The sequence below is a fragment of the Euprymna scolopes genome, chromosome 35 (assembly GCF_053919585.1).
Source record: "Euprymna scolopes isolate OS-2025 chromosome 35, ASM5391958v1, whole genome shotgun sequence".
Taxonomy (NCBI): Eukaryota; Metazoa; Mollusca; class Cephalopoda; order Sepiida; family Sepiolidae; genus Euprymna; species Euprymna scolopes.
This window is the reverse complement of record NC_136516.1, coordinates 35,698,534-35,710,829: the sequence shown is the minus strand read 5'-3', so window position 1 is coordinate 35,710,829 and position 12,296 is coordinate 35,698,534. Positions and strand designations below refer to the sequence as shown.

General features: G+C 36.4%; 1 protein-coding gene across 1 annotated transcript in view; it reads right to left on the bottom strand.

The window, feature by feature from the left end:
* Positions 1-4,597: 4,597 nt before the first annotated feature.
* The window catches only part of LOC145259601 (extracellular matrix organizing protein FRAS1-like), a 294,783-nt gene continuing 287,084 nt past the window's right edge, over positions 4,598-12,296 (bottom strand). The window contains exons 63-64 of the mRNA XM_080117256.1: positions 8,333-8,479; positions 4,598-5,043 (exon numbers count right to left, since the gene is read on the bottom strand). Of these exons, the coding sequence (XP_079973382.1) occupies positions 4,768-5,043; positions 8,333-8,479 (423 nt within the window). The 3' untranslated portion in view covers positions 4,598-4,767. The remainder of the gene's footprint in view (positions 5,044-8,332; positions 8,480-12,296) is intronic.

The window sequence follows — 12,296 nt, the reverse complement described above, 5'->3', positions numbered from 1 at the left end:
GCCCTTATCATGTAACATCCCTCCCTTCCATATTTCACAAAAAAAAATGTATGCATTTTAAAATTTAGTACATTTTTTATTTTTACATCTACACAACCACACGGCTAGAAAGATCAGGCTAAAAAAACACAAAATATCTCTTTCAGTCAGCCCTTCACGGCCGACTTCACAATTATTTATTTATTTTTTTATAAGATCAGAACCTTTCTGATCTTCCTGGCATTTACTTTTTGGGTGTAACAACTGTACACGCAATAACCCTTATCCCTGAGTGGCTTCTGGGCCTTTGTAAGTGGTGATTACCATGTAAAAAAGTAAAAATGAATAAATAAAATATGGGAGAGCTAAATATTTTGGTTTCAATTCTAATCAATTTTTTTCTTTTTTAATTTTTGAAATCACTACTATATATTGGGTACAATATAATAATCGATATATAATTGTCTCTATAATAATAAATACGAAATCTGCATAAATTAAAATATATTTGAGCATATTTTACGAGCGAGCAATGCCAGGTGGCCTGTTTTTAAATACTTTGGTTGCTGATTGAGCGAGTCTGATGATTTAGGTTACAAAACCTGCAGCGAAGCCAGTTTATCAACCTCAAAACATATCTTACAATTGAGTGTGTAAATAAATATTGGGTTGGCAATTAAGCTCCCACTTTATTCTTTTACACAAATTCTATTTTGTACCCCCCCCCTTTTTTAAATTCAATTTTTATCCCAAACAAGGCACAGTGCCACTTCGAAGTAGGGGGCTACTATTGGAGACATAAGTTGAAGAAAGATTAGCAGCAAGATGTCTGTTCACATTACACTTGAACTTCAGTATGTTGGCGCATTTGGGAAAGCAGAATCCCGGAAGAGAGTTCCAAAGTCTAGCAGTTCTGAGAGAGAAACTAGTGGAGTAGAAGGCTTTCTTATACCTAAGGATCTCTACTGCGAAGAGGTGGGACTTTGCTGATTGTCGGGGGTATTTACGTCAAGGGGGGGGGTACGAATGCTTGTAGTTCGTCAGAGCATTCGCTATTAAAATACTTATAGAACAGGCAGAGGGATGCAACGTTTCATCGCTGGAATAGAGGCTGAAGCCTAGATGATAGTTCAGGGTCTATCAGGTTGGCGAGTCTCTTGAATCCTGTCCAGGAGTGAGACTAGTTGCAGATACGTGAATCCAAATGTGGCAACAATACTCCATACATAGGCGAATGGTGGCTTTATAGAGATACAGGATCCTTTCAGGTGTAAATAGCTTTCTAGCATGGTAGAGAGAGCCCACTTTCTTCGCAGTAGCCTTGGCAATGCTCTCAATGTATCTGTTTAACCATTTATTTAGTCCACAAGGGTAGTTTGCTCTTGTTCCATCAACTATGACTGGTAGCAGTCTTACGTAATTTTTAACTGTATTTCCAACACTGTCGTTTAGAACCGATTTACTTAGCACTTTATCCGTTACGCCACAGATCCTTGTGGACAATTTTTCTATGAATTTTAGGAGCCTTAAACCTATTTTTGTTTTAGGTGTGTAGTCTTATGACCTTATATTGACTGCAAAAGATATCCATTGATAAGACCCCATTTAAGGGCTGTGGAGTTGTCCCTTAGTTACCATTGCTCCGAGGTCGACTTTGGCCCTGAGTGTTAATACCTTTTAGGACATCTGGTGGTACTAGATCAGGTTGTCTGAAGATACTAGCTTTCTGACCCAAAATGCACCAAACATTACTGGGGACGGCCTGTGAATTTAATTCAAACCTGTCTAGGGTGGATGCCGTACAGCAACAACAAAATTCTGTTCAGATTAACGAGTTCAACAAGGTGTACCTGAAGAAGGTTTGAGGTTACATCAACCAAAACGTGAGAATAACATCGAAGACAAGAGTTCGAATAATCCAAATTAAAAATTCTCATCTTAGGAAAATTCTGAAACAAAAGAAACATTCAGATTGGGAATAAATTATTTCTATTATACGGAATCTTTGAACTACTGTTCTCATCATGAGTGTCATTTTCACAACGTTTTTGTCGCTGTAATCTCCAATCTTCAGGTGTATCTTGTCGAACTCGGGAGCGTTTCGAGGAATCTGGACGGAACTTCGAACAGAAGCCTTTTATTTATTTCACAGGGGTAGCAAATAAAGGGTTCTGTTCGAAATTCCATCTAGATTCCCAAGTTAAACAGAAACGTTCCAGGGTTCAACAAGTTGTCTGAAGATACTAGCTTTCTTACCCAAAATGCACCAAACGTTACACGTTACTGGGGACGGCCTGTGAATTTAATTCAAACCTATCTAGGGTGGATGACGTACAGCAACAACAAAATTCTGTTCAGATTACCCAGTTCAACAATGTGTACTGAAGAAGGTTTGAGGTTACATCAACCAAAATGTGAGAATAACTTTCTTAGAACTGCACACCTGTGGAACTCTGTTCCGTCTGCCTGCTTCCCACCTGACTACAACTTGGATGGCTTCAAGTCCAACGTTAACAAATTCCTAATGAACCACCCCCTTAAGTAAATACTTCATCAAATCTCCACACTAACGTAATGTACTTGCAATAACCCTCATCCCTGAGTGGCTTCCGGTCCTTGATAAGTGGTGACCACTGTGTAAAAAAAAAAAAAAAAAAAAACATACACCTGAAGAAGGTCGGAGGTTACATCAACCGAAACGTGAAAATGACACTCAAAATAAGAATAGTAGTCCAATGGATCCAAATAATGGAAATAACCAATCCTCATCTCAAAAATGTATAAATAGGAAATAAGTTTGAAACAATTTATAAAATTTTATTAAAAGACGCAAAAGTTGCACAATATTGCTTTTGCTTTGCAAATTACTTGCAGCTTGACGGTCAAACAAAACCATCATGGAGATGACGGAACTTCAAGGTAAAGTTACAAGGTTCGATAATATTTTGGTACTTGGGCAGAATATGGACCGTGATAAGACTGATGCTTGATTGGTATGTTCCGGAAGGTACCGAAACGCTTAGCCAATGAAATCTTTCTTAGCAACCGACATTGGGAACATGATAAAAACATTGTGGAAAATTAAATAAATTTATGAAAATTGAATAAAGTCAGCATGAATCTAAATAGCAAGGCAAACTAACCCTAACAGACAATATAATCCTTCGTCATCTTTACTCCTATAAATTCTTAACCCTTATCCTCGAGTGGTCTCTGGGCCTTGATAAGTTGCGATGCCTATGTAAAAAAAAAAAAAAATGAAACAAAAAAGGGAGGCGGTGGGTAAATCGCTGTTGCAAAATGCTCTTATGGTTGTCAACGGGTTAAAGTTGATTTATTTGTAAGAAAATTGTTAAAATAACTTAAACGTAATACAGAAATGAACGATGTAAAAAAAAAAAAAAAAAAAAAAAAAAAGCAGGAAGTATTAACAATTATGTATGCATGCGAAACCGGAAGTCGTAAACCAGATGTGGGGTTACAACATCCGTTACAAGGTCATTTGAGTTTTATAATTATATAGATATGTAGTCAATATATAATAGTTAATTTTTTTTTATGCTTATATATATATATATATATATATATTCCTATAAATTTGTTTTATTTTTTGTGCATTGATATTCATATTAAAACCCTTTTTCTCTATTTAAAAAGAAAATACTTTGTTATATATGGGTCGTGGAATTGCATTCATCTGCAAAAGATCTAGCTAATTTGCATATTCTTTTAAACATTCCTTTTAATTCCCTATTGTTCTTTCAGTTTTCTTATGGGGTGATCATCTTTAGTTAACTATTAAATGTAATTATATTCATGCAGATATTCTACATAATATATATTTGCGTAATATGTGCATAAAAAGGTTATAGCAAACAAACCTCTTTCCATATATATTTAGGTATGTGTATATATATTTGTATAAAAAATTTTGCCTACCAAACTCCTCTGTCAGTTTTTGGTCTTCAGACATGAAACTTAATATATAGAGTAATAGAGTATTCGAACCCATGCAAAACTTTATATTTGTGATTTAGCCAAGGAAAATCCGTGCAAAATTGTGAAAATTAAAAAAAATTAAATTTGCCAGGTGAAGGTCGAACGACGGCATTCTGAGTATGCATGTATAACGTAATAGCTATTGGTTCATGTTTTAATTTTTAGCCTTGTAACAAACATGTCTTCATAACTCCGTCATTAATGGCAAAGGAAAAAGTAAATTGTAAGCTAAATGTTTTAGTTTCAATTCTCGGTGGTGGTGCACAAATCTTTTAACTTTTTTAGTCATTCTTATATATTGGGTCCAGTATCATATAATAAATACGAAATCTGCATTAATCAAAATATATTTAAACACATTTTACGACTGGGCAATGCCAGGTGGCCTGCTAGCAAGAAAATAAATATTTATTAATGAAACTTATACAATAAGTATTTTTTACTTTATTTGAACTTTTTTCTTTTGATTTTCTTAAAATTTTTCATTGTACGTTTTTTTTTTTTGTAACAACATTTTTTCATTGAAATTACCATACGATGACTGTTTTCTTCTGTATTTATGTGTTTTCTTTAATTTTTAACTTTTGCTAGCGTTTTAACATTGGCCAACATTTTTGAAAAAAAAAAAAAAAAAAATCCAAAAGTTTTCATTTAGCACCTACGGACAGTTTACCTACTGGAATATGCCAACGATAACATAGTCCATATTCTGCATAAGTATTAATATTTCCTTTTAAAACCACAAAAAGCAACTAATTCTTAGAAATTGATGATCGATTAACGCTGACCCTAATTCCGCTTGAAGTGTCTATAGATGAAAATCGATGCAATAACAACGAGGAACAAAAGAAAAAGTGCCACGCCCGGAACAATCGTACTGATGATCTCCGTCGACTGAGAGATCAAATCTTCCTCATCCAACGTCAGCATTTTCATGTTGGTACCATTTTGCAACAAACTCTGCCCTCCGCTTGCCAGTATGGCTGAACGCCGGATGCGAACGGTACCATTTGATGGACCAATCACGTACAACACTTGTAGGAACCACTGATGTCCAGAATTGATCTATATAAAAGAAAGCATAGAAAGTTGATGTAGATTTGTTACCTCTTGAAAATGAGGGAATATACTATTTACAGTCAGGTAAATGAATATTTATTGAAAATTATTGAACCCTTTGAATTATTTATAATTATGTATCTGTTTTCAACAACTGAATAATACCTGCACTGACAAGCCTTCAAACACCCTTTTAAAATTATTTTTATCATATTGACAGCAATAATAATAATAACAACGATGATGATGACGACTTGGATATGATGGAGGCTCAGTGGTTAATGACCTGGGTTGACAACTTGGATGTGCTAAGTTCAAACCCAGTTCATTTCACTTTGACTTAGGGATGTTGGCAACTTTTACATAGTCCCTCTCATCAGTAGCTGATATCCTTCAAGTAAGAATTCTTCATAGAAAGATATCAGGGAAACGAATGCCAACAAAAGCATTGTGAATGATGCTAAACATCAGCAGGAAAATGATGGTGGGTAAGTAGTTAACGACATCGATTGCCAACCTAGTTTTTTTTTTTTTTTACAAAGGAGTCACCACATCGAGGATAAGGGTTAATGAGAAAATCTAATCATTTTCATGAGGGAGCATTTCTATAAAATAATAATAAAAAATCAATAAAACAGTTTAAAATGTGTTCTAAAGTATTTTAGGCAGTCCTAATAATCAAATCTCAAAAGTTTTTAATTCATGAAATAGTTTAAAAACCAGAGTATAGTAATAGAAAGTTTAGAAGGACCTAGAATGATCTAGAAGGTTCCAGAGGGTTCTGCAATAACCTAGAATGGGTTATGGTGCCATATAAATAAATGTGGAAAGGGAAACAGATCAGTTATCAGCTTATACTCGATAAGGTAACTCTGGTCCCTGATTCATGGATAAGTCCAGCCGAAAGAATCCAAAACACAAAAAAGGAAAATACATCCCCCCCCCCAACCCACGGAAAGTTGCAGAAATTGCCCTCTGGACTAGTGGTAAATAGATTTTTGAAATTTTCTTATTGACCAAACGTTTAAAAGAAAAACAAAAAAATAAAAGGAATCTTATTGTCATTGAATTTCGTTATTAATAGAGTGAAGAGTCACTCGAAGTTGGGCCTGCCGGCTGTTCTAAAATTTGACTACCCTTTCTTCTCCCTCATAACCTCCACTTCCTCATCCTGTTTTTTGACCTGAGTTTCACCAAGCCGTCTTTATTTTTTAGCACTGAGAGTAATAATTCTAAACAACTGTATCTTTTGTTAACCAACCTTTTTCGTTTGTTTTCCTTTTGTTTATTTTGTTTTTGTTGAAAATAAAGGAAAATATCATTTTCTTAAAATCATATTTTATATCGTTCATAATTTTAATTGTTACCTCTTGAACGTAATATCGTTAGTAGTGGGAATGGGGTAAATTGTATTACTTAAGGGAATGGTTCATCAAGAACTTGTTCATGTTGGATTTGAAGACGACCATATTGAAAGAAAGGAGTAGCCGGTCTAAGAGAAGGAAAACTGAGTCCTCTTGTTCTTTGGTATAGCAAGAGTGCGTTACATGACTATTTTCAGCATCATGTCCCAAATGGCACTAGATGAAACGTTAAACTGATTAAATGGTTTTAAGAGAGACTCACCATCACCATTATTCAAGGAAATGCTTCGAGCCTACGAAGCCAAAAGGAACATCAGATGAAACATCCTAATGTTCCAATTATATCCATAAACGCTTTTATTGTAGTCAGTTGGAAAGCAGGAAAACAGAACAGAGTTCCACAAGCGTGCAGTTCTAAGAAAGAAGCTTTGTTCATGGTATCTACATTTAGGTTTAAGCACAGATAAAGAGTGGGGAAAATTATTGATTGTGGTTTCAGATAGATGAGTGTTTTCATGAAAGTCAGGCCAGAGGGACCATACCAAATTCGAATCCATATCGTTCCACAGAAACACTTTCGCTTAGGAACGTTGGCAACTTTCATGTGTACCTCCCCCCTCCTGTAAGTACTGAATGTCTTTCTTGAAAGAATTCTTAATAGAGGGATGCCTGGGAAGCAAATACCAACAAAATCATGAATGATGATGATGATGATGCTCTCCCCCTCCTCCTTTTCAACAACAACCTTCATCACCATTGTCTGTTTTACATGCTAGCATGCGTTGAACGAATTTTAGAAAATGACTTCCACATTAACTTATCTCTGGCCAGGTATTTATCTATGTCTCTTTCTCTCCTATCCATCCTTACCACTTCCTCTCATGTTTTCCTTGGTCTCCTGTCAACTGACCCTTCTACCTCAACTGTGTTACATCTACTAACCTAAGAACTCTCATCCATTCTTTCAATGTGACCATACCATCAAAGTCTACTTTTCTGCTCATATTTCCCTATACTGTCCAGATTTAATCTTCCTCTGCGCTCATCAGCATTTTTGAAGATGATCATCATATTCAGTTTGGCATGCTGGCATGTGTTGGACAGCTTTTAGAAATTCTTATTTTTAACAACACTGACCCATATTTGCCCTAAATGGCTGATAAAATCACTGAGGATTGCGTTGGGAGTGAGATACCTTCTGGTTGCATCATTCTATCGCTCTTACTTATTTTACTCCCAACGCAGTCCTCTACCTATATAAGAGCCAAATATATCCTAAAATGGAGCACTGTTGCCACATCTGAACAGAAATTGCTCAGAGTTGTGACAGAGTTCAAAACTGACTTTGAAACCTAATAGGTGATGCCCTTTTTCTATTCCCTATAACCTCTTTTTCGCAGAAGAGACGTTGTGAGCCTGTCTCTGCTCTATCATTATTTACATGTTAATGGCTCGTCCGAGCTTCAATCTATGGCCTCTCCTTGCCAAACCTTCACACTCGACTAGCTACAATCACTATCAACAATTTCCCCAACTTTCTATCTGTGCCTAAATCTAAACACAAATTCCACGAACAAAACTTCTTTGCTAGAACTGCCCGCCTATGGAACTCTGTTCCACTGGTCTGCTTTCCAGCTAACTACAAGATGGTCGTCTTCAAGTCCAATGTAAACAAGTTCTTCTTAAATAATCAAATTTTACCCAATTTTCCACCACTAACAAGCACTACACTGTTGTCTCTGTAACCGCCTTACATTCATTAATCCGTATCCTCAAGTGGCCTCCAGGCCTTGATAAGTGGTGACTCCCTTGCATATAAAAAAGAGAAAAACAGATTTTTTTATGTAACTTGTAGTAATAAAAATCTATTAATCACAAAAGTATTGGAGGAGATGAAACTGATTTTAATTTAGATAGATTATTATGCTTACCTTATACAATGGGTCAACCGGCATTTCGAATCCGTCAACTCCTGGCAATTGTTTTAAGCTTTGGTATTTTGGGATGTCATCAATAAATTTGGCCCCAAATTTCGAGTCTTCTATGTCTATCTTGAATCTCTCTGTGCGATCACGATCCTGTTGAAAATAGAAATAATAATATTCCAGGAAACAAGAAAAATCTAATATATAAAAGGCTATATCTTTTTTGTCTGTCTGTCTGTCTCCATATTTTCAAACTCTATCTCCTCCAAAACTAAAATTTGCAGAGTGGCGCTAGGGGCCTCAAATGATTGGGGTTTTTATGGGCCGTTCTTTCATGGGTCTTTAGCGAGCTAAAATTATTTTTAAGGGGTCAAAAACGAGTCAAAATGAAGTCGTTAAACATTTTTTACATTCATCTTAGTTTATTTTTATTTTTAATCACTTTATATGTATGTTATGTTGATGCAGTTACAGTGGTAACACCACCAGCTTTGAATGCTATAGTTTCGGTTTCGATTCTAACTGATGGCACCTAACTATTTTTTTTACTTTTGAAATCACTCTATAATAATATATATGAAATCTTGACAAATTAAAATATCATATTTAAGTGTATTTTACACTCAGGCAAAGCCCCCACCCCCTAATAAAAACGGCTTTCCTTAATGTGTGTCCATGCAATTTGATCGTCCTAACAAACAATAAATAAAATAAAATAAATAGAACTTAATAAATACAAGGTGTTCTGGATAAATCAACCCATCAGATTTCTTGATAAAGTTGACACCATAAAATGTAGTCAACACCAAGAGTTAGTTCATTCAGCTCGAGGCAATATTTCCAGCTAGAAAAGTCACACAACAAAACAAAAATATGTCTCTATGGTACAATCCCTACCATCATCAACCGTGGAAGAAGTGAAAGACATCCTTCTCGACACTCCAAACCATCTCCCATACACTTGCCTCAAGCGAACGGGATATTCTAATAAAGATCTCATCAGAGACTTGTTCACTAATGTGTCTGTGGGTGATAGAACCCCATTAGAGCTCTTGCGCCTAATGAAGAGCCGCCTCGGAAACAACGCTATGATAGAAACCATCCCCTGAAGCCCATGGATGGATCGGTTAGCACCGAACATAATGCCAGTAGAAACCCTAGACATTGTTGCCGATTCAGCTGACAATATAAACTTTCAGGCTCAGCAAAAGGTTCACCAAGTCAAGAATTGTGCCGGAAACCACACACAATGGCTCAAAGATGAGATAACCCAAATACATGAGGAATTGAGAGACCTTAAACTCTCCCTAAGCCTAGCACCACACATCCAGAATCAAAACCATATTCATAGCTCAAGTTAAGAACGAAGAAACAACCTTGATGAATGCTGGTATTACCAATGCTTCAGTGATGCGACCCACAAGTGTTGTTCTCCCTGCAGATATAATAAAACCCAAGGAAATGAATAAACCAACAGGCAATGATGACAACCTCTGTCAATACACACTCACATTATTTTTTCCTTTACATGTGGGACTGTAAGAATGGTCTTAAATTCTTAGTCGACACTGTTGCAGCCATCTGCGTGATATCACACTAACAAATCTGCCGTGAAACCCACTCCATTTCAATTTCAGGCAGAAAATGGTTCTGTCATAGAAACTTATGGGAACAAGAAACTAACGTTGAACATTAACCTCATTCACCGCAACTCAAGCTGAAATAGTTTTCATTACAGTACTCTCTTTACTCGGCCAATATTTTGATGACACCATACTCAACGTCACTATTGAATATCCTTTCATTCAGGTAGTATGCCATAAAATGTCCCAACTGAAGTAAAGACCATGTAGCCATCATCTATGTCACTCAACAGCTACAGGACTGTGGGTTCATTTTTGTCTGAAATGATGCGGTAAAGAGACCACTAACACCAACATGTCAGAGTCCCTTCAAAGTTTTAAAATGCTCAGAAAAGCATCTCACCACTGACTGAGGAAATCAGATGGACACCATCTCTATTGACACAATCAAATCAGCTTTCTGGGAAAATCGCCACAGGAGACAGAACCGATCTTGACTCATCCAGAAGCCCAACCTGTCCCAAGAACCAGACAATCACAACCATCACAACTAATGTTAGAGTCACTACCAGAAGCACCCATCACTCTAACCAGGGAGATCTGTCTAGGAAGGAAAATTACGGTCCTGAAGAAATACAAAACATATGTCTATTTCTAATTGATAATGATCAATTATCCAGGTAGTGAGCCTTGTCGAGGTGTCAAATTACTGTTCTCATTTTTGTTTACAACACAAACATACTCGCTGACACTCCCCGAACACATCCGATCATGCATGCTAAAAATAGTGACAACTTTTTTGATAACAAAGGGAAAAAAACTCAAATTTTCATTTTAGTCGAATTAAACAAATCAACCAACTTTAATGTTGGACCGAGATTAATATATGCACACTCAGTAAACACCAAAGACATTTTCAACTGTAAGACATCCGTCCTGGAATTAATTTTAGTCATTTGTATGTTTAACATACCCATTTCTGTAACCTGAACGTCTTTTCATAAAGTGGGCAATTTTTTCAGTAAAAATCTTCAGCACAGCTTGGGATTTTTTTCTCTCGGCCCCTAAAATGTAAATAGACCATTCCTGTAATGACATATTCCCTGTTGATTGCAGTATAATGCTGGTTCTGTACAGTTTTAGGAGGTCCACCTCTCCAGGCTTAGTCTTCTCTCTTTGAGAAGGAATTAATTTATTTCTACTCACCTGAGATGCCCTGCTTAGAATGCTGATGCAAAGTCAAAGTGCTCCTCCTGACTTTTTCAATTCCACTTTCTGACGCTTGTGTCTCATTTTTGCCGTAGGAGAAAAATAAATAACCTACAGCACAGCTTGGAAACATGGAGACTCCCAAATCCTATCTTTAACACGCTATTGTCATATTATTGAGCCCAGCAGCCAAGGGATTCAGCAGCAGTAGTCAAACAGCTCTTTTCAAGGCAAACTAACAAACTATTAATGAATTTCAAACTATTCTTGTAAGGACGACTCACTGAATGCTACTGCCTGTTTTCTGCCCCCCCCCCCCACAGACTGCACTTCCAACTTCAGTGGTTTCAGCTCACTCCAGCAGCTTCAGCTTACTTCTGCAGCTTCCTGCAACTCCAGTCAATCCAGCTCACTCCGGCAGCTTCTTGCAACTCCAGTGAATCCAGCTGACTCCAGCAGCTCCAACTCACTCCTCCACCTTCCTGCAACTCCAGCAGTTCTAGTTAACAGTTCCAGTGGTTCAGGCTACCAGTTTCAGTGCCCAGTGATGTCTAGTTACCAGTTTCCAGCATCAGATCCCATCTATGCAGCCCAGACGAACCTAAGGCATGTCATTCTACCTCAGGGAGGCATAAATTTCAACCCCATGAGACACCTGTCCTCACTCCAAAATGATCCAGGTACATGATTTCTATTGCCTTACGATTTACTGTTTTTTCCTGTGGTAAATAAAATACACAAAATCTATTGGCATCTCTTTTCTTTTGCCGTTACCTTCCTTGCCTTGTGTCTGCGTTCTTAATTATATGGTCAACTAGCAGTTCAGCCCGGCTTTGCTCAGGCCCTATATACTGTTATAAACATTATGTGCATATATATATATATATATATATATATATATATATATATATATATATATATATATATATATATATTAGTGTTGTGACGATTAATCGGAATCAGAAAAATTGATGCCTATTTTCCAATGCCAAAACTATTCTTTTAATGGTCTTTTTTATTTGATTTTATTTAAAGTGAAATCTTCCATTGCTGGTAATAATGATAAAATAAATATTTACTGATTTCAAAATACCAGTGAAGCTAAAATCGATAGATCATCCGCCACAAGTATATTTTGATGTTTAGGAAAATATCTGCATATTTAACAAGGATTTTTT